Genomic DNA, 23,338 nt, shown 5'->3' with positions numbered 1-23,338 from the left:
TGTATATAGATTTCCCAAAAGATAATTGATAATTTGATTTCAAGGAAAAAAATGACCCAAGAGAAATTTACAGTGCCATACTTTTCACCTTCTTGAAAGAAAACAAACTAGAAATAAACAATTAAGTACAGCATACAAAACAAAGGATGGACAAAGGATCTCCATTCATTATTTTCTCACTTTCAAATTCTGGATCCTGCAAATTAACACCCATGAGCCCTGCAATCATTTGTTTTGTGCCATCATGTTCAAGATGCCAAGATGTTGAACAGTTTTGGAAATTTCCAAACCTATTGAGATTGCTCTTACAAAATGAGGATTTTTCATCCACATAATCTCTCCAAAGGCAGACAGAATCAGTATCGGCGCCTAGATAGCAAAATGCTCCCTATCACCTCTCTGACTTGCTCCCCAGTCCTGCAAGATGTCCCCTGCAGCATCTCCTTAACTTTTCTCTTTCTCTAAACTGGTGGGTATCATTCTGAAACACCATCCTGCAACCTATCCAGCTGATCTGTTCCATGTAGGGTCCAGATATGGGGTCAAGAGTATCTATTGGAAATGATGATTACACTGGAGACTGATGTTTTGCTTTGCATAGCATACCAGCTTATTGTGGTGGGGGGTTGTTGTAGCTTGGCAGGTAGTAAGGGAGGACCATAACTTCAATTCTTTCACTTCTCTCAAAACCTAGGGCAGTGAATGCCTGAAGAGAGAGGAAATCTGATGGGAGCTATAAAACTGCGCCCTAGAATTTTCTGAGATCTCTAGAATAGAATAGAGTCGGAAGGGAGCTTGGAGGTCTTCTAGTCCAGCCCTCTGTTCAACCAGGAGACCCTACATCTGTGATGGCGAACCTATGGCGCGTGTCCCAGAAGTGGCACGCGGGGCCATTTCGGGCCAGCATGTGAGCCATTGCCCTGAACAGATCCACTGTGCATGCGTGCGTGTCTCCCGCCAGCCAACTGATTGTTGGGTATCTGCCACACATGTCCGAGGGGTAGGGCATGCACGGGAGATGCACGTGGGGGTGTCACATGCACATGCACTGGGGCAGTGGGGATGTCGTGCATGCATTGCATTATGGGTGCAGACGCACTCACATTTGGCATGCAATGACGAATAGGTTTGGCATCACTGCCCTACACCATTTCAGACAAGTAGCTGTCCAAGTCTCTTCCAAATAATAATATAGAAAAATAAAGGTGAACCTATGGTATGCGTGCTACAAGTGGCATGCAGAGGCATTTGTGCTGGCACGTGAGCCGCAGGCAAACTTACCTCACTGCGCATGCTCATGCCTTACAGCTCATTTTTTTTCCCAGTTGGTTTGAGGCCTTTTTCGGCCTCCTAGAGGCTTGGAAAAAGCCTCTGCAAGGCCTTTCAGGCCAAATTATAGGCCCATTTCGTCCCTTCCTGTAATACCGGAAGTGACGAAACAGGCCTATAATTCAGCCTGAAAGGCCTTGCAGAGGCTTTTTCCAAGCTTCTTGGAGGCCGAAAAAGGCCTCAAACCAGCCAAAAAATCAGCTGTGAGGTGCAGTGCAGGTAAGGGGATGGGGGGGGAGGGAAATTGCGCATGCATGCGCAGGGGGCGTGGGGGTGTGCATTGCATTTTGGGTGCTGGCACACGGGTGCGGGCGCACTGGCGCGCTTACAATTTTTGGCACAAGAGCCCAAAAAGGTTAGCCACCACTGATATAGAACCTCCAGTGATAAAGCAGCCACAAGTTCTGAAGGCAAGCTGTTCCACTATTCAGGCAATTGTTCTCACTGTTAGGAAGTTTCTCCTTAATTCCAGGTTGATTCACACTCCTTCGATTAGTTTCCATCCATTGTTTCGATATGGAAAAAAGGCACTAAATAAAATTGTTCTTTCCGCTCGACATTTTGTGAAAGAGAACATGCAAGGAAAGGTAGGAAATGACAAAGGGAAAAGATTAACAGAGGGGAAAAATAGGGTTGGCAGATCATGATCAGAGACCCAGAGGTCAGAACTATGATTGTGCTGCGTCCCCAGATATGATGAAGAATGCCACACCACCAAAATACCAGTCCAGTTGGCTTCAGTGTGAAGAACTACGTTGCTCTCTGCTGCAGCAGACTCTCTGGGACTGAACTATAGGGAGCCCGAAAGGGAGACCGTGAGGGTGAATGAACAGAAAGGAAAGCTTAAGTTGACTCTGAAAAAGGTTAAAATGTGCATATTGGTTTTACAAGAACAAACACAACCCTTTATCCATTAGCAGGTCTTGCACAATTCCACTCTGTTATTATGAAATGTTCGGTGATTTCTGTGCTGAATTATTGTTAATAAGAACAGGAAAACTAAACAAGGTAAACATATTTTGATTTCAAAATATGCTTCAATACTCCAGGGAATTCAATTAGTTCAGTTTCCCCAACCATGGCCATTCGGAGTCTCTACTGAAATTTAACAGGTAGAAGTCAACACAGCCTTCCCTATGGACCCTCCTTATCTACATTCACCTGGTATTTAAATGCTGGGTCTCCAAGCTTTTAGAAAGAGTAAGTCACCTGCACCAAGAAAGAAGACCAGTCCTGCCTAGTGTGACATACTGTAAAGGTGCCATGGTAAGTCTTCTTTCCAAGTTTTATCTTTATGTAATGGCACATGGCTGCAAAGATAGCAAGATAATTTGTACAATTAAACAATGGCGGGGGAGGGGGGGGGCAGCTCTTTATCACATAATACTAATACTCAGCAAAGTTTACTGGAAAGTATGCATATGGAATATTATATTTACACAGGACATTCACAAGAATTTCTCTTCCCCCCTTCTCTCTGTCTCTGTCTCTGTCTGTCTCTTTCTCCCTCCCTCCTTCCCCCTCCCTCCCCCTCCGTTCCTCCCCCGCCCCAGTATGGATTTATCAACTCCTGCCTGAAGTCCCTCCTGGTAGAGAAATTTGGTGAAGAAACATGGGAAAAGCTCAAGTAAATATTTATACCTTCACAGCATTATCACTGATAAGGCAAGACCATGGAACCAAGGAGATATCTATATTCCAGAGGATGGGTTGGGGATATTCAGGCTAAGAGTCTGTGCTTCAGGTTAAGAGCAGGGTATAAGCCATGTGTCAACTAAAAAGATACTCCTTTGGTCTTTTTTAGCTGCCAGAAAAGGGGAGTGGGGGAAAACAAGGCATTCCTTAAATGCCTAGATAATCACCCCGACAGCCCAAAGTTGTCGGAGCGTAAGAAGGGTATTGGAGAGCATGATGGATGACTCTTGGAGATGGATGTGTCCCATTGGCGAAGTCACATCCAGGGGGTGGGGGGAAGACCAAGGTCAAGGGGGAAATGTATGATGTAATTTAGTATTGGCTGCACCCAGCTAAATGCCAACATGGCCCTTTCTAATAAATCAATTTTCTTTTCTCTGAGATTCAGCTAGAGACTTTTGATTTGAATGAGCGTGGATTTGTTGGAGCCCTGACAGCTAGCCAATACTAAATTACATCATACATTTCCCCCTTGACCCTGGTCTTCTCCCCACCCACTGGATATGACTTCTCCAATGGGACACATCCATCTCCAAGAGTCATCCATCATGCTCTCCAATCACCTTCTTAACCTGACACCATGAACATTTCTGCCACAACCCATTTATTATTTATCGCTGCAAGTTTCTTTGAATGTTTCAGCTGACTTTGTGATCCCCACACTAGATTCCAAAAACCTAGCAGGGCATAGCAATGCTTTTGGCTAAAGGATTTAACTTTTTAAAAAATGACATCTCTACCCGGTTAACTGAATACAAGTAGTCCTTGACTTACAACCACAATTGAGCCCAAAATGTTGGTTGTTAAGTGAGACATTGGTTAAATGAGTTTACCCCATTTTATGACCTCTCTTGCCACAGTTGTTAAGTGAATCACTGCAGTTGTTAAGTTAGTAACATGGTTGTTAATTGAATCTGGCTTCCCCATTGACTTTGCTTGTCAGAAGGTTGCAAAAGCTGATCACATGACCCTGGGACACAGCAACAGTCATAAGGATGAACCAGTTGCCAAGCATCCAAATTCTGATCACATGACCAGGGTGATGCTGCAAAGGTTGTAAGTGTGAAAAACGGTCATAAGTCGCTTTTTTCAGCGCCGTTGTAGGGATCAGTAAGTGAACCATTGTAAGTTGAAAACTATCTATAAACTATTTTGAGCCAGTTGAATCTTGCACTCTAAATGTGTGTAAAATGTGTTACTTTACCCAAATATGGAAAACCAGGTGGCAATTTGTGTTCCGTATTTCATTTCCTATTAGAACTTTTCTTTGGTATTGTCACAGAACTCAGGTTGGAACTGAAGACACCTTTATGACATATACAGTGTATGATGATTCTCTGACTGTGAAGTTGCTCAAAGAAGCCTGCAACATGCTAAGTACTGAGATAATTACGTGTTTTACTTTGCTGTTTGCCTAGAGGTAGTATATTATTTGGTTACTTATGGATGTGATAGGAAGAATTCTGAAACTATCATCTTTTTAAGGCTGTATAATGTTAAGCAATACTCTAGTCAGTCATCCTGAATAAATTCATACTTATCTACTCTTGCACAAGCTCCTTACAATTATCTCTTCAAAACTGTAATAATGATTGAAATAGAATTAAAGTATTTTAACCCTGCTTTATTTTCTACATTAGCACATTTGTAATCATTTGTCTAACAGCTCTAGCAACATAGCAAATTAGTTTTGTGTCCTTTAGATTTCACATAATGCCTTATTTTATTTCTACAGTTTAATTCATTTTGCTCTAATTGCCTTATATAATTGCATATTGTTCTGGTCATTGACCATAACAAAGATATTACTTCCTTTTTTACAGATTTTATTAATTGTTTTCATTTTTTAAAATATCCTTTTTCAATCTGTATTGTAGCTACATTTTAAAATATTTTCTCTTCTGTTTAAGTTATTCATTTTGAATTGATTTCTTTTCCTCTGGCATATATCTGTTCCATCGTGGCATCGTTTTAAACCTTAAGACTCCTGCAGTCCAATCCTTTGTTCCCACAAAATTAATTGATTGAGTTCAATGCTGTTAAACAAATTCATTTAAGAAGCTTAAATGATTACAGTTTGTGCTGCTCTCATATCACACTAAACTGTAATGTGGTTCCTTCCTTTTCATATTAGTAACAAATGAGAAAAGGGCTGGTGGATAAATTATGATTTGTTTTCAACTACTATATTACAATTTGAAACTATGGGTAGTCCGTGGTTTACTGATTGCAACATTTGTTTGTCATGTTGATTAACATATGATATGTTTCTGGATTATTCTTTTTGTTTTGTGCCCAACTGACAGGTTCAATTGTCTTAATAGAGGTGCCTGCTAGGCTATGTAAAGTTTCAACGCAACTATTAAATTCAAAGATGATTTGATCAAACTGAATTTCAATTTGAATTTCAAATTGTAAATGTAAACCGTTTCTTAAAGCTAGTCATGCACCTATGTTGCAGATTAATTTCATGGATGGAGAAACTGAATGAAGTCTTGCAATTGTGGCAGCATGAAGGAAGATATCATGGAAAGACAAGGCAAAGCATGTTCATGAGAAAAGGCACATACTTTCTGCTGTGCCCAGGTATATATGCCATTATTCCCAAATCAGCTTTTTTTTTCCATGCAGAAATGCCAGAGGAGGCAGTGTTGAAGCTTTTTGGGCAATACTTTTTTAATTTCTGCAAAGCATCAGGATATGATAAAATGCTACGGACACTAGGAGGAAATTTGATGGAATTTATTGAGAATCTTGACTCCTTACATAGCTATCTTGCTTTGTCCTACCAGGTACATTTTCTTCTGGGGAGACACAACTGAAACAGCTTAAAGTTTGTGTGTGTTTGTGTGTGTGTGTGAGAGAGACAGAGACACACACAGAGAGAGAGAGAAACAGAGAGAGAGAGAATATACATATTTTTGTATTTTGATATGACAATAGATTCATTTCAAACTGTTGCAGAACAAGTAGAGATAGACAGTTTTGTGATATCAAACAAGTGAGTAGCATCTTCCCCATTAAACCAAAACTAGGTAGAAGCTCAAAGGTGATAGGTTGGTCCGGTTATAATAAACTCACTGATAAGATACACATTTCTATTTTCCAAAATTTTGTAACCTGCCCTCTTTCTTATTGCAATAGACTTACTATGAATCTGTGAGAGCCTTGCTTTCTTAGAGTTACCTGTAGGAGGTGAAATAGATGACTAAATCACTTAGAATTCTTAGTGGGCCAGGCATGTTTTCCAGGAATTTGGGGAGTTATAATCAGAAGAAGGCTGAGCTATTGCTTTTCATTATAATTATAATGTATGGAACTGTCTTGCGTTTATACTGAAATGATGCAATTGTTGCCAAGGGAATGAAAGTTCATTTACATGAAAAATGTTTTTCTCCTGCCTTTGAACTATTTTAAATTACCTTTCAATACATGCCATGGCCATTCTTGACTATGACAAATATTTTTTTACATCACTAATATGCTTCAGCAGTGGGCGTGTTTAAGAAAAAGGATGAGAGAATGAACAGAAGGAGAGAGTTCTTGCACACAACTCATTGTGAAAGGAAAACTGGAATAAAATTGCATATAACCTGAACAGGTTCAAGGTGTTATGAATCAAGAGTTTAATTCTGTTACTGAAACATGAGACCTTCTCCAATGTTTCCAATACTATGAACAAATCTCAGAATACAAATTGGCAAATTCTTATTAACCAACACAATAAGGAAGAAATGCAAATTCTTCCATTTGCATTCCTTACCTATTGCTCTAGGTTGGCTTTTTGATTATATATTGAATGGAAGGACAATTGTGCAACAAAGATTTTAAAAAATTGCATTTATAATGCTGGTGGGTATTAGAATAGACTCTTGGCTGTTTTGAATGAAAATGAAACAGATTTTTGTCCTGCCTAGGAAATGAATGCACCATCATTTCGAGTGGAAAGGAAAGATGAGAGTGTGCTCCTCCACTATTATTCAGACAGGAAAGGCTTGTGTCACATTGTTCCAGGTACGAGGTCACCCGTTTCATAATGGAATATATCTTATATAACACTCGAATTGAGTGGGAACTTTTCCGTAAGTATACCAAGCATTGGAATTGACTACTTGTGCCAGGGTGGGTGGGTTGAATGAGATTTCTTTGCTTAGCTCAATGACCTCTGTGGCTTTGACATAACTGTTCCACCCCTCCCCTCTATTCCAAGTCTTGTATAAAAGGCCTCAATTTGTGCCATCGATTTTAAAAACATTTTAGAATATAATTTGGTGCAAATATTATCACTCATTCCAATCAATACTTTTTGAGATGCATCTGTTTGTCTTAGGGTATACAATTAAAATGAAGTAACAAAGGCAAAGTGTTTGCCCAGTTGTTGCTTAGAACAGAGAAAGGAGCACTTTACAAAGCTCGAGGTGACCTTGACTGGCATAGAAGGAAGCTGCTGAGATAGTTAAGGGGGAGGCCTTGAAATCTGTTGGACCACAAAGGCCATCATCAAAGATCAGAACAGATTGGGATGGAAGTTATAATTTAACACATCTGGATGACACCAGATCGGAGAAAGAAAGATAATTATTATTTATTTGTTTGTTTGTTTGTTTATTTATTTATTTATTTGTCAAGCAATTATAAGATAACAGGTATAAGTATAAACATAATTATTAATACAGCAAATGGATACATATAAGAGAAATAAAAAGAAACAATAGGACAGGGACGGTAGGCACAATGGTGCGCTTATGCATGCCCCCCTACAGACCTCTTAGGAAAGGGGTGAGGTCAATAGTAGACAGTCTAAGGTTAAAGTTTTTGGGGTTAGGGAAAGAAACCATGGAGTCGGGTAGAGTATTCCAGACATTGACCACTCTGTTGCTGAAGTTGTATTTCCTGCAATCAAGTTTGGTGCGATTAACCTTGAGTTTGTATCTATTGTTTGCTCTTGTATTGTTATGGTTGAAGCTGAAGTAATCATTGACAGGTAGGACATTGCAATGTATGATTTTATATACTATACTTAGATCGGACTGAAGGCGGCGTAGTTCTAGATTTTCTAGGTCTAGAATTTCAAGTCTGGTGGCATAAGGTATTCTGCAATGAGTAGAGGAGTGGAGAACTCTTCTTATGAAATATCTCCAAACCTTTGGACCAATGAACACATATGGGAGAAGTAGCGAGAATTTCAGCCAGCTTCTACTTCATTTCTTTTTTCTTTATCCTTTCTTTTTATTAAACAGGAAGACATGCTTCCTAACAAAGCACTTGAGTCAAGTCATCTACTATTTTTATTTTCCAATAAGGTCTTTCGATAAGGCTAAGGTCTCTATTATACTTTATAGTTTGTTAGCTTCTTATTTACAATTATTGAGGGTGAGGGGATCAAATGCAAGCACCAAAGAAAGTGTTCAGATGCAGACTGGGATATACAGATATTTACAGAGCAAAACTGAAATCGGATTAAGTCACATCTACCAGTTATCTGATCAGCAACCTTGGTGCTGGGTCTAAGAAAAACGCTCCAGGATGTTTAGTTAGTTAGTTAGTTTTTTAAAACATGTGTTATAATTAAAACTATTATTATATGCTGGGTTTCCAGTTTAGTGGACTTCTATCTTACCCAGCTAGAAATTCTTCCCATATCCCTAGAAAGATTAATATAAAGAAAATACGTTTCCCATTTCTTTCTTCTGTTTTGCACTTCACTGCAGAGTTTGTTAAGAGGTTTGAATAACTTTCCTGAGCAATGAAGAGCTTTGGAAGAACAGGGATGGGGAAGAAAATCGCTCTAAACTTGAAAAGTTTTTAAAAGCTATTGTGTGGCTGTTATTGAAGGAAGGGGATAAGAAACTTGCTTTTCATTAAGTTCCTTAAGAGCTGAGCCACTTTGGAAGGGATCTACATATTGCCGTATAATAGGTGGTTTCTTTTTTCTTACATAGGGATTATTGAAGCTGTAGCCAGAGATTTCTTTGACTGTGAAGTGTCCCTGGAAATCCTTGAACAAAATGTAGAAGAGGAGCGCACTGGGAAGAAGGAGCATGTGGTGTTTTTTATTTTACAGACAAATGAAATAGCGAAGAAGGAAGCAATTTCTACACGTGAAGATGGGTCTCAGGAGGGCAAAGAGGTATGTTCTATAGGCAGCACCTTTCCCCCAATAAGGTTGGCAAAAATGAGTAAAAATGTGTCACCGCAATGCTGGAAATGTAACACAATGCTAGGGACATACTATCACATGTGGTGGTCATGTACAAAAGCACAAGAATTTTGGTGGCAGACAAAGGTATGGTTGGAAGAGATGCTTGGCCAAAAAATAAAGTTTAGACCAGAAGTGTTCCTATTGGGAATTGTAGAAGAAAAATATAGTAAAGCAATGATATATTTAATGATACATGTCATAAATGCTGCAAGATTGGTTTATGCCCAAATTTGGAAGATTGGAAATATCCCCACCGAAAGTGAAATAATAAAAAAAAATATCTGTGCAGGGATAGACGGACTAACATTAGAGATTAAAGATAAGGATGAGACAGAATACTATGAAGCCTGGAACAAAATGTACAAGTGGTTGGAATCGAGGAAAAGTGGTCAGAGCAAAATGTCCGATACTATATAGGATTAAAGGTGGAAGACATTTAGATTAAAGATAACAAAATATAGTGGATAAAATAGTTAAAGAAAAAGAATGTGAAAGGAAATTATGTTGTAAGTATGAATATAAATGGAAATGAATATGTCAATATGTTAACAGCAGCAACTTAACAGTTTAAGATAAATAGGAGATCAACCGTTGTATATTGTTTCATGTTGTAGTATGTATGGCAAAATAACTGCCAGGAAAGTAATACTGTGTTCAATGTTTTTAATGTTTATTCAATGAAATTTTGTAAAAAAAAAAAAGAGAGGGAGAGAGCAAAGAGGTGATATTTCTGTAGAAAGAGCAGAGGAGTTGATACAGAGTGAAGGAAATAGGAGTATCAAGAGCTGTGGTGACGCAGTCGTTAGAATGCGGTACTGCAGGCTACATCTGCTGACTGCCAGCTGACTGCAATTTGGCAGTTTGAATCCCACCAGGCTCAAGGTTGACTCAGCCTTCCATCCTTCTGAGGTTGGTAAAATGAGGACCCAGATTGCTGATGGCAATAAGTTGACTTTGTAAACCTCTTAGCAAGAGCTGTAAAACACTCTGAAACAGTATATAAGTGTAAGTGCTAGTGCTATTGCTATTTTTAAATTGTGAGTTGTGCTCACATGTCATACAAAGCCTCTTTTAGAGATGACTTAATGTATTGGGGTTTTTTTTCAGCAACAAGATGCGGTTTTTCAAAAAGGAAGGGGAAAAACTGCTGAACAGGAGGCCTCTTGTGATGTTTTGAGACAGGCAGTCAATTCTAAGGCAGGTAAGTTAGTAAATAGGTGATGGAAGATATCTGGATCTCAAGAATGCAAGCAAAAGTCCTTGAGCTCGTTGACTATATGGAGCGTTATAGAAAGAGACCAAATGAGATCATGTGGCTGATTAACGGGACAAGAGCATTCTTTTCTGTAGAACACATCTTCCGTTTTTATTGTACTATAGATAACTCCTTGATTTGCTCTATGTAACAGCAAATGTCTCCATAAAAATAGACGGTGGTAAAGGTTGAGTTTTTATGTCATACAAAGGACTACGCCCTGATCGTATGATTTTAGATATTTGGGAATCTGAATTCTCGGGAATAGCACCATTTAAAGAACAACATTGTTATCCTATTTCTGAAGATGGCTTTCCAAAGCCATACAGTGTATTTTTGTAGAAAACTCAGCTGTTTCAAGGTCTAGCTCCAGTTCATGTATTCTTGCTTTTGTCTTCCTCCATTGAAACTAAAATAATAATGATCCAAGTAAGGGGAGGTTAGGAACCATAGGAATTACTGATGCCAGTCTTCTTCTAGGGAAAATTATCAAATATGGAGTGATAATTAAGGAATTTCTGATTGAATGGTTGAGAAAAATACTAATTCAAAGAACTAATCTTCCACGCCAAAGGGAGCACCACTGGTGCTCCCTTTTGTAAAATAGAGATCTTGTACCACACCGATCTCACTGCAGTTCTTCGGCAAAACGATGGTATTATTTCACTTGAATACCGAAGAGAAAGATAAGTGAATGTAAAGTGGGAATTAATCCAGAAATTGTCCTCTAGACCTTCCCAAAGTGATGCCTTCTGATAGTCATGCTGGCTGAGGGATCGGGTGGGAGAAGCCAGGAAAAAAATAATCTGTTTCGTTTCTACAGGAAACCTTTTACGTACCTTTGAACCGTTGTTCCCTGAGAGGCTTTGGATGGATGAGAGAACCTTCTGCCATGCATTTCCTTTCCACCTCGTGTTCGATGAAACAGTAAGGAAACCTTGGGATGGATTCTTTGGGCTTAACCGTTTAGCTAGAGGTGGGGCTGTTGTGGGCATGCTGAATCGTTTCTATTGGACAAACACTTTCTGCAACAGGAGCACATAAATCATCAAAATTAGTAAAAAAAATTAAAATAAAGTCAAGGCAGAGCAGGGCAGTCGTACAGGTGAGGATTAGATTTGGAAAAAATCACTATCATGGTCTGCAGGGTGAGACAGTGATATGGGGATGTTACTAGAGGCATTGTTTGGGAGCAAGTTTTCTTTAAAAATAGATAAAATAGATATCGTAAGAGTCAAAGGCTTTATGTATCGCTTTATTTACCATTTCCTTTTATCAGAAAAGTGAGAACTCATATAGTTATTTTAAGTGGTATGCTAAGCCAGCATTATAGAAGATGCCCACAACCATTATAAAGGAGGCTGGAATTGTGCACGAGTGGAAAGTTAATGAGTGCTGTGTGGTTTCTGCCTCACTCCCACCTTCCAGAGTCCAGTCTTAAACCCAGTTTTACTGTGATATGAAAAACATATTCCACTTTAATTTTGAAGTAATTTTTTGTTACCTGTTGTTTCTGAAGAGGATTTAAAAAGTCATTTTTAGTTATTGAAATTACCTTTCGGTTCTCTCCTCAGCTGAAAATCAAACAGGCTGGTGTAAACATTCAGAAATGTATACCCGGGTTGCAAATAAGTGGAACCAGATTAGATGAGTATTTTTCCATTATTCATCCACAAGTCATGTTCTCTATTTCCAGCATGAAAAAGTTTATCAACAGCCAGTTTGTTCTCAAGATAAGGAGAGAAATTATGCCCAATTCATTGAAGAAACGGCCTGCGCTGAAACTCAGAGGTACAAAACTTCTGTGAATTTCTGAAATTTAAAAATATTAAACATTTAAGAAAAATAGAAGGAGGAATAAAATTATCACAATGCATTTTCTAATAGAGTCAGGTAGCACAGTAAAGGATTAATTTAATCTTTCAATGAAATAGCAAAGGCCTACCTACCTATCATGATATTTCCTTTTGGGACAAGCAATGTTATGCTGAATGCACAAAAGTAGTAAGAAATAATAGAGAAGTGAACGCCATTGGATTAGCAAAGAAAATTTATATTACTCACATTCATTGTAATCCTCATATCTCTCTATGTTTACAAAGCAAGCTGGCTTCCACCACGTCCATACCCAACATAATAGTCTTTTGTTCTTAAGACATCTCAATGTCATGACCTTTCTCAGATTTTCCTTTACTCTTGATCCATCCACCCTTCCCTAAATAAAATAATTTATTTTACAGTTTGATTCAATTATTTTATATGAACAAACCACCTTACTGTACTTAACAGAATAAACAGAGTTGGAAGGGACCCTGGAGGTCTTCTAGTCCAACCCCCTGCTCAGACAGGAAACCCTATACCATTTCTGACAAATCGTTGCCCAATCTCTTCTTAGAAACTTCCAGTGTTGGAACATTCACAACATCTGAAGGGTACCAGGCTGAGGTGACAGTAGTGAAGCAGCCCCCAACAGGAAAACACAATGTTATTATATTGGGTTTTCAGGCAGTCACCTTTGGCTTAAATGGCTTTTTGATGCATCTTTTGAAGATTATGTAAGTGATAACTTCCCTGATCAGAGAAAGAGGAAGAACTGACTGGATACCTCTTGCCTCTCAACATCCATATTCCAGACCACGATCCTGCCATCTGCCCCACAAGAGATGAGTTGCTGAGTGTGATGGGAATAAGAGAGGGACTGAACTTTATCACTGCAGACCACACAGAGTAAAATAAAAACAGTGTTAGGAATCATTCGTGAATAGGATCAGTAACTGGAACATGCAAGTTTCCTCCATCTCTCTTGTCCGTCACACATACAAAATCTGAAATCTCCCTGCATGTCCTGCCTTTATGCACAGCAAAATTAGAATAGAATAGAATAACAGAGTTGGAAGGGACCTTGGAGGTCTTCTAGTCCAACCTCCCTGCTTAGGCAGGAAACCCTACAGCACTTCAGACAAATGGTTATCCAACATCTTTTAAAAAACTTCCAGTGTTGGAGCATTCACAACTTTTGGAGGCAAGGTGTTCCACTGATTAATTGTTCTAACTGTCAGGAAATTTCTCCTTAGTTCTAGGTTGCTTCTGTCCTTGATTAATTTACAACTGTTGCTTCTTATCCTGCCCTGAGGTGCTTTGGAGAATAGCCTGACTCCCTCTTCTTTGTGGCAGCCCCTGAGATATTGGAATGCTGCAATCCTGTCTCCCCAAGTCCTTCTTTTCATTAAAGTAAATTAATTCCTTCATGTTGATCATTCATTTCTGTATCCAATCCACATTCATTTAGCACCTTCTTATTCTTGATCTTGTCTCTACTTTTTCTTTTACATATAAAGTTCTTAACAATCCCTATAATAGAACTTGCCAAAAAAAAGCCGGCAGAGTTCCTTTCATTTTCTACCTAAATTGGGAGTGAATAATGCTATCCTAATTCAGATGTTTACCACTAAATTCTGATAGCACAATTGTAGGGCAATTTTGGAGATATCAAACAGGGAAAGATTTGAAGATTACAATAACTTGTAAGAAGCTGCCCATCTTTATGTTATTGTACTGAGTGATCTTGATCAATCTGTTGCCTTTAATTCTTTCAAAACCTTGCACAGGAATGAAAGATTCTAGATCCTAAATTCTAAACCCCAAATAAAAGAAGGTATTGAAGCATTTGCAAAACCCACGAAATTTAGACATGGCGAACCTATGGCACGCTTGCCGGAAGTGACAGGCAGAGCCATTACTGCCGGCACGCAAGCCTCGCCCAAAGCAGGTTTACTGCACATGCGTGCGCACTGCGCACCCACCAGCTGATTGTTGGGTATCTGGCACACATGCACAGGAGGTGGGAGACATACATGCATGTGCAGAGATGCGCAGCATGCATGGGGTTGCTTGCGCATGCACAGAGATGTGTGTTGCATGTGGGGGGTCATGCATGCATGCGCAGGAGGGTGGGGGGACCTATGCACATTGCCTTCTGGGTGCACATTGCCTTCTGGGTGCGCGCGTGCAATTATCAGCACGGGAGCCCAAAAAGGTTAGCCACCATTGCATTAGACCACAGAACAGTGGTGGGATTCAAATGTTTTTCTACCGGTTCTGTGGGCGTGGCTAGGAAAGGATACTGTAAAAATCTCCAGTCAGAGGTGGTATTTGCTGGTTCTCTGAACTACTCAACATTTCAGCTACCGGTTCTCCAGAACTGGTCAGAATGTGCTGAATACCACCTCTGCCACAGAATCTATAATCTTCACATTCAGTTTACTGACAGTTATCTAGATAATATTGAGCTAATTCATCAATTAAGCCTAATGGAAAGCATTGTATAATGTATTTATTGGAAAAAGGACAGATGATCTGGATGGATTGCAACCGTAGCATGATCTACTTGTGCTCACCAAAGCTCCGCAGTTTGGATGAGTTAAAAGAACAAGGGATGCACCTTTCTGACATCGCCCAACATGACCCAACAAGAGACCTCATTCTCTTCAACCAGCAGCGGCTGGCAGAGATAGAGCTATCAAACCAACTCGAGAGAAAAAAGGAAGAGCTCAGGATTCTCTCTAAGAACCTAGAGATAGAAAAGAAGAAATCAGAAACTTTACTCTATGCCATGTTACCAAAACATGTGGCTAATCTGCTGAAGGAAGGCAAAAAGGTTGATGCAGGTATGGCAATTTTATTATCTTTGATTATCAAATAGAAAATGGCATGTCGTAAAACAGGAAGGGAGAGGAATTCAATCAAATATTTGGAAACACTCCCTTCTAAGCTAAGATTCTGTGTGTATGGACTTGGTTTGCATAGAGGTCTGGTTTCCAGGGAACCAAAAGAAAGCCGGACATATACTGTATTTAGGACACAGATATTTTTCATAATGTTTACTTTTCAGGTAAGTACAAAACTAAACTATGTGCAGTCTCATAATTTTAGGAAACATGATAATTTGACATGCACCTTACTGCTTCAAAAGGGTGGACATACTTTTTCAAAATAATTCTGTTGTCTAGGGATTTGCATACTATTACTTACATTTTTAGGCCAATTGTGAGCATTTCTAAACTTCGTTGTAAGCTAGATTTTAGAAGGTATAGTGGAAAGGCTTTCAGCCTCATGTGTGTTTTGAAATGACACAGGAATTTGTTTCTTTGTTCATCAATTTATTTCAATAAAGCCTAACATCTAATCCACCGGAGTCCATCCATCAATATACACACCTTATATATTAATCAAGTGAGAGGTCACATATGCTGCAATTTGTTTTCCAGCTTTTAGTAGGATTCAGACAAGTGGCAACAACAGTTAAAGGTCATTTTCCATTAAGCATTGTTGGACTTTTGGCTTGAGTATTTTATCCTTGCCATATTAAAAACCAAAAACAGAGAAACCATTACTTTTGAAAACTGACTATTCTATTTTTTTTTTCTTTTCATTTGTTCCCCAGGAGATTTTAGCTGCTGCACAATACTTTTTAGTGATGTAGTGACTTTCACAAACATCTGTTCTGTCTGTGAACCTATTCAGATTGTGAACATGCTTAATCTAATGTATTCCAAGTTTGATCGTCTGACTAACATCCACGGAGTTTATAAAGTAAGTATGGCTGACATTTATAGCATTTGCTGCTGTCTTTTGCAGCCCAAGGGCATATGATGAATGGATGGATAATTTTAGATTGGCAGCAAGAAGGGAGAATGAATCCTGAAAACCATGAGCTTCTTATATCAACTTCTAGACTAGATATTGCTTAGTATAATTTAGCAATTTTCTGGCTTGCAACCTTTCTCTCCCTTTCCCCCTTCCTGCAAAGAGATCAGTCTGCTCTCACAGCCATCCCCACAGCCTGGTACCTCGCAAATACATTTGGACTGGAACTCCCAGAATTTCCAGCAACTGGCCATACCGACTGTTTAACGAGATATTTTTTTAGTTTGAATTGAACTAGTTGATTTTAACAAATGTTTGCAAGAGTTTTTAAATTGGCTATTAAAAGAGCCGTGGTGGCTCAGTGCAGTTAGAATGCAGAATAGCAGGCAAACTCTGTCCACAACCTGAAGCTCGATCCTGCCTGGCTCAAGCTCGACTCAGCCTTCCGTCCTTGGGAGGTTGATAAAACAAGGACCCAGATTTTGGAGGGCAATATGCTGACACTGTAAACCGCTTAGAGAGGGCTGTAAAACACTGAGAAGCGGTATATAAGTGCAATTGCTATCGCTATTAATGTTATTGCAATTGTATGTGTCTGGAGAGTAACGGATTGGGAAAGACATAATTACAGTATATAATGTATTTTTATTAATTAGCCAGGGCAATCCAATGTCTTTACCACTGTTTGCTTAGCGGTAAATGAGATACACCTTTGTAGCTGCATCAGTCAGCCTTTTGGCACTGGGTTCAGAAACTCAAATCCTTTGTCATATTTTAATGTACTCGAGCTTTTATAGTTAATTTCTCATCAACAATATATTGAGCACTAACTGTACAATCTAAATAATCCGCTTACTGAATATTATATTTTTGCATCCATTTTCCCCATGTTTGCTTTTTTCACTTGTTCATTTGTCCTTTTTTTCTTTAAAAATTATTAATAAATAAAAGATTTTTTTTTAAAAAGAAAGCATTGTAGTAAGTGATTCCCCAAGAAAAATGAAAGAACTAGGAGTAAGGGGCCAAGATTAGTCCCACGGTGAGATAGACGGCAAATAAATTTAACAAATAAAATAAATAAATTAATAAGGAGATATGCTTGTTGTGTTCATTTACAGAACTTTTGGAAGTTTAGTTCCCCTTAACTCCAATTAGCAGTGGAATGTAAGAATTGCAGACCAAACATCTGGAGAGTACCAGCACGCACGCCTAGACAAGTGGTTTCCACGCGTACATTACTATGCATCTTGCTTTACAGGTAGAAACCATTGGTGATGCCTACATGGTTGTAGGAGGAGTTCCAGTCCCAGTTGCCAGTCATGGTGAAAGGGTGGCTAATTTTGCCCTTGGCATGAGAATTGCTGCAAGAGAAGTTATGAACCCTATTACCACTAGACCTATACAGGTAAGTCATAGTTTAAAGACTTAAACTTAAGGAAGAGATCAAGCCATCTCACTCGTAGGAGAGAGAGGGGGGGGGGAGGGAGGGAGGGAGGGAGGGAGGGAGAGAGAGAATTAAAACAATATGATAAGCAGGGACCAATTGTTGGTTCTTCCTTTCCCCAAATGGTCTCCCTTTACATGGCTATCTGCTAAATGTTGATGTATATCATATAAGGAATAAGTCTCTGGATTTTTCTTTTTTTATTCCTCAGTTCCCCTTCCCTCCTATAGATATTTTTTTTAAATTAGGATCCTGCTGAGTGAGGATTTTATTTTTATTTTTTCTAAATTTGAACAGAAACTATGCCCAATAAATAAATAAATAACTGCCAAGCCAATGTCTGTGACACCAACTGAAATCACTAAATATAAGCAAGTCGAGCTTTTCATTTCCTCAAAAATATTTAAAATATTTATTTGAAATGTTCCTGTGGTGTTTTTAATGATAAACTCCTTCTAAGGTGGCTAAGATACATAAAAAAAGTAAGAAGATATTAATCAAGCCCCAAATTATAAACAATATGTGACAAAACTTAAAACACAAAATCAATCCCAGCTCCAAATGAGGGCCCAGGTGGAACAATTACAAGGGAAAGATTATTTATATAAATGGATCTCTGGCATGTTCCTCATGATACATGATAAGAAACACCAAAAAAATTGTTAAAAATATAATTTGGGTTTCTTCCAGAACCCACTAAGGGAATATATCTCTCTAAGAACCTCTTCCACCTTGTGGTTTCCATATTGTGTTTCTCTCAACAGATTCGAATTGGGATACATACCGGACCAGTGCTAGCTGGTGTAGTTGGGGAGAAAATGCCCAGATACTGTTTATTTGGTGATACCGTCAATACAGCTTCCAGGATGGAAAGCCATGGATTGCCAGACAAAATCCATATCAGCTCCACAACATTCAAGTAAGTAAGGGCTTGCAATGAAATACCAAATCCATCAGACGGGATCTTGATTGTGCCGGAATTAAATCTCATAATCTGCTTTGCATATTGTGCTAAGTCAAAATATGGTTTATTCATGGATAACTTTGTGCGGTGCTAGCCAGGTATGGCCAGTTAGCAATGTCATTAACTCCATATGTTGTTGTTTCTTGCACTGCACAGAGCACTTCCACCTCAAGTGTTTGAGATAGCGGAAAGGGGACCCATAGAGGTGAAAGGCAAAGGGAAAATGACAACCTATTTTCTGAAACAAAATCTCAGTGCTACTGAGGACGAAATAATGGGACGGGTTGAAGAGACTTTTAGGAATGTTTGTAGCAATGGTATGTAATATACTGTCTATATATATAATTGTGTATGAGTGTGGGTATGTATGTGTGGGTGTATGCATGGGTGTGTGGGTGTGAGTACAGGTAGTCCTCAACTTACAACAGTTCACTTAATGACAATGGCACTGAAAAAAGTGACTTATATGACCATTTTTCATGCTTATGACTGTTGCAGCATCCCCGTGGTCATGTGATCTGCATTTGGATGCTTGCCAACTGGCTCATATTTATGATGGTTGCCTTGTCCTGGAGTCATGTGATCACCTTTTGCGACCTTCTGACAAAGCCAAGTCAATGAGGAAGGCAGATTCACTTAACAATGTAACAACTGCAGTGATTCACTTAGCAAAGGTGGCAAAAAAAAAGGTCAGAAAATGGGACAAAATTCACTTAACAAATTTCTCACTTAGCAACATAAATTTTGGGCTGAACTGTGGTCGTAAGTTGAGATCTACCTGCACGCATACATCAGAGATGTCCTTACTATGAGTGTCTTCCTCAACCAGTTTTAATGGTATTTTAAATTTCGACTGTCAGACTTCTTAGCCAGTATGAGCAATAGGAATACTGCAGCAACAGTGCCAACATAGTTGGAGGATACCAATTTAGGAAAAGTAATGTCTTTCACTGTAATCCTGAGGCTCAGCTACCACTGATATTCTGAAAAGCCAGTCCTGTCTCATAATTCTACAATTTCATGTCAGAAAATTGGAGGGTCATTGACAGTACACCGACAGGACTGTATGTACTTCTAGAGGTTTCCACCTCAACCTTTAAGAAATTAAATCAAATATGATTACAGTTTTGAAGAAAATCTGTCAAGTCTCATTTCATCCTTTCTTTTATCTATCTTTACCTGTTCTGTTCCTGGCCCTGGTAGCCGTTCTGTTTGCTTCTGATGCCATCCAGTGTCATTACAAATATATAGCACAGAGATATGAACTAATCCGTGGTGGCCCAGTGGTTAGAATGCAATGTGGCAGGCTGACTCTGCCAACTGCCAGGAGTTTGATTCTGAATGGCTCAAGGTTGACTCAGCCTTCCACCCTTCCAAGGTCAGTAAAATGAGGAGCCAGATGATTGGGGGCAATAGGCTGATTCTGTAAACCCATTAGAAAGGGATATAAAACACTGTGAAGCGGCATACAAGTCTTAAATTCTATTGCTAATCCACATGGCAAACAATTTACTTGATAGTGAGAGTGAGATGAGATTGGCAAAAACTGACTTGTTGGAAGGCCTCCATTTATTATATATGTATATTATGTATAATTATTACACTTTTAAAAACTTTATTTCTGGGACAGAGGTGGTATTCAGCAGGTTCTGACTAGTTCTGGAGAACCAGTAGCGGAAATTTTGAGTAGCTCGGAATACCACTTCTGACTGGCCCCACCCCATCTATTCTCTGCCTCCTGAGTCCCAGCTGATCGGCTGGGTCTTCTTTTGTTGCTCTGTACAGGAGAACGGAGCTGGAAAGCAGGTTAGTGGGGTGGTGAGGGAATGGGGATTTTTCAATTACCTTCCCTCTGTAGTGGGGTGGGAATGGAGATTTTACAGTATCCTTCCCCTGTCACGCCCACCAACCGGTAGTAAATTTTTTTGAATCCCACCACTGCTCTGGGACGAACTAGATAATGTAATCCCTCAGATTTGATGACAGAATTCTCAGAATTCTTCACTGGTATCTCATGAAAACATGTATAGTAGGCTCAGCATATGCGGATGGGAGGATTTAGGTATAGGTAGTCTTTGTTGATCATATGGTGGTACACTTTGATCAGATTCCCTATGATTTTTACATTGTGCATCTGTCTGCTTTAGTCATTTTAGGCCTGCTGCTGCTTATCATAGTTCCATAGTTTGGAGACGGACCCACAAAGAATATGCAGTCTTTTCCAGGGTTATATCTGAGGCAGCATTAATCTAGGAATGAAAACATTTAGAACCTGGAGGTTGACTGCCTTTGAATGAACCTCCCCCCTCTCAATCTAACTCATCTCATTGGGAGACTGTCAAAATATTGGTGGGAAAGCAGAAACAAGCTGTCCAGCAACACTTAAATCACGGTTACAATAAGAAAATTATTTCTAAGAATTTCTAAGAGCCTATGAAAGTTACAAACCACTTCAATTTCAGGGGACTCCCTACTTCTTAAGATTCTATATTCTACAATTAATTATTAAGGAGCAGAAAGAACCATTCTTTTCTACTGGCATAAAGAATAACATGGACATAACTGTTGGGTTGTTTGCATATTTGAGTTTTGTAACTTGCTTTTTTCGCCTAGGTGCACACACCTGCAAGTTTCAGAAGAAAGATCTGAACTTGGTCAAGCAATTACATGAACTTTACTACTATTGTTTATGAAAATAGCAATTCTCACCTATGAAAACTGACAAAGGATTAGCAGGGGTGATCCACAGAATGGCTCACAAACTGGTTCTGGCCATAGCCCAAACTTTAATGGGAATATTCCAAATTGTTTTTCTCACACCTTTGTTCTCCCTCTGCCCCCCAGATAACCTATTAGAAGCTGAAAGTTGTCATGGAGAACAATCGCAAGAGGAAAAAGAATCATTGCTTTCAAAACATCTTGGTGACAACCGCACACCTTCAGCATTTTGCATTCTCTTTTAGAAAAGTTCAGCCATCACACTGTGGGCTTTCAGTGAGTTTTTGTAATTTTCCCACCTTACTCAGAGTCAACAGTGGTTTATATAATTATTACTTGATCCTAGGCAATTAGCAAAAATGTAATAAATATTCTAATAAGTGCTGAAAATGTAGTCAAAATCCAGGTTAATTTTATCATATGTGTTGGTCTTGCAAATATGTGAAAACATACTGGATAAACTTAACGATGACAATGCAGAAATATTTAAGATACAGATATTAATGAAAACGAAGCTTTTCTTTTGGCTGTGATGGGCAAGCCAATTGAAAAACAATTTGGGGCACTATTCCTTCACATGGTAACAGCTGTGAGGATTATACTTGCTAAACACTGGAAAGAAAAAGGGATGCTGACTATTGAACAATGGATTTTGAAATTGACTGAAGATGAGATGGCTCATCTTCAGTGAGCCATCTCATCTTCATCTTCATCTTCTTGACTGAGATGGCGAAATTAACCGCTTTGATTAGAGTTAATGGAGTAGGCAGCTTTATAAGAGATTGGGAACCGTTTGTGGACTTTCTACACACTAAATACAATAACAGATGGTTAACAGAGGGGTTTGAAGATTTAGTGTAATGTTTAGCTTAACCCATTGATTGCTTTTTCTTCATACACAAACACACACACACACACTTTTTTTTCTTTTTGTTGTTGCTAGTGTTGAATGTATGTTTTTGTTTTGCTTTGTTTTTGTTTTCTATTTTACTTTTTATGATAAACAATACATATTTTTAAAAAGTGGTTCATATAATGGGAAGCTTCATTTTTTTCTTGATTTTCAGCATACATGCAGCTGCAAAGATGGGAGAAACCAAGAGCCTGCTAATACTGTTATTACCTTATTCTGTTGCTGGGAAGCCATAACAATGTGGTGACTGTTGGGAGAGGAAGGTTATACTCTATTGTAAGTAATGTAATGAGGAAGGAAATCTGATCTTACTGTTTATCTACTTCAGAGAACAGAAAAGTCTTTCTCTTTGGTGATCCTGAGAAATTGCTAACTATTTCCAATTCTGGGGATAGAATGGAAATTTTGGAAATATATGTAAACAGATTTTGGAAATCCTTCCTTCAGGACACAGCCGCTGGACTAAAGCCATTTATTCACACCAGATATCTTGTTTAAACAGCTATTGAAACCAACAAATTCTCAGCTCTTTCGGTAACTGATTCACAATTTGCCCTGAACCTTGGCTAATCCTATTCCCTGACTAGGGATTGTAAGAATAACTTGTGGTTAACTTCATTTCACATTTCCTGAGAGGAAATCTGTACGCTTGTTATCATTTATCCTTTGATATCCATAGTAGGGAATTGCATTTTATTTATTTGCTTGTTTATGCATCAAATTTTGAAATCGCCCATCTCTCTCGTAGAAGGACTTTGGCAGTGTACAAATAAAATATTAAAACATAAAACTGTTTATAAAATTTAAAAAGAGGCAAAGATGATAAAGATGAAATTCCACTCTGGAAATGGATATACCAGGTGCTGTCCAACCAACAGTAATCCCCACCCGCCTGAAGAAAACATAGAATCTTCTTCCCCAGGAAAAAAAAAATCAACCTATGTTGAATAAGGCAACACTACGCTTTGGGTTTCATTCCACAAAGTACAAGGGAATGCACTCCCTGCAACTCCACAAAGACTTGATTTCACCATCATTGTTAAGCTAGTAATGTGGTCATTAATTGAACCACCCGGTCGAAAGTCCAAATCCAGCTTATCCAATGGGTGTTTTGTTGGACAATGCCAAAACATCACAAAATTTGATCACATGTTCACTTGGGACAGTGAAGA

General features: G+C 38.9%; 1 protein-coding gene across 1 annotated transcript; it reads left to right on the top strand.

Moving 5' to 3' along the window:
- The first annotated feature begins 859 nt into the window (after positions 1-859).
- Positions 860-21,498, top strand: LOC113442669 (guanylate cyclase soluble subunit beta-2-like). The gene is made up of 14 exons (XM_087921766.1): positions 860-976; positions 2,883-2,956; positions 4,307-4,401; positions 5,656-5,816; positions 6,942-7,038; positions 8,967-9,154; positions 11,241-11,408; positions 12,056-12,272; positions 14,828-15,148; positions 15,925-16,073; positions 17,386-17,532; positions 18,336-18,490; positions 18,692-18,852; positions 21,380-21,498. Exons 1-14 carry the CDS (start codon positions 860-862, stop codon positions 21,496-21,498), a joined length of 2,169 nt encoding a protein of 722 aa, XP_087777892.1.
- The last annotated feature ends 1,840 nt before the right edge of the window (positions 21,499-23,338 follow it).

Source organism: Pseudonaja textilis, chromosome 1 (assembly GCF_049901715.1).
Source record: "Pseudonaja textilis isolate UNSWEBS1 chromosome 1, rPseTex1.2, whole genome shotgun sequence".
NCBI classification, from domain to species: domain Eukaryota; kingdom Metazoa; phylum Chordata; class Lepidosauria; order Squamata; family Elapidae; genus Pseudonaja; species Pseudonaja textilis.
The sequence above is the reverse complement of the archived record's forward strand: the minus strand, read 5'-3'. Positions and strand labels throughout refer to the sequence as shown.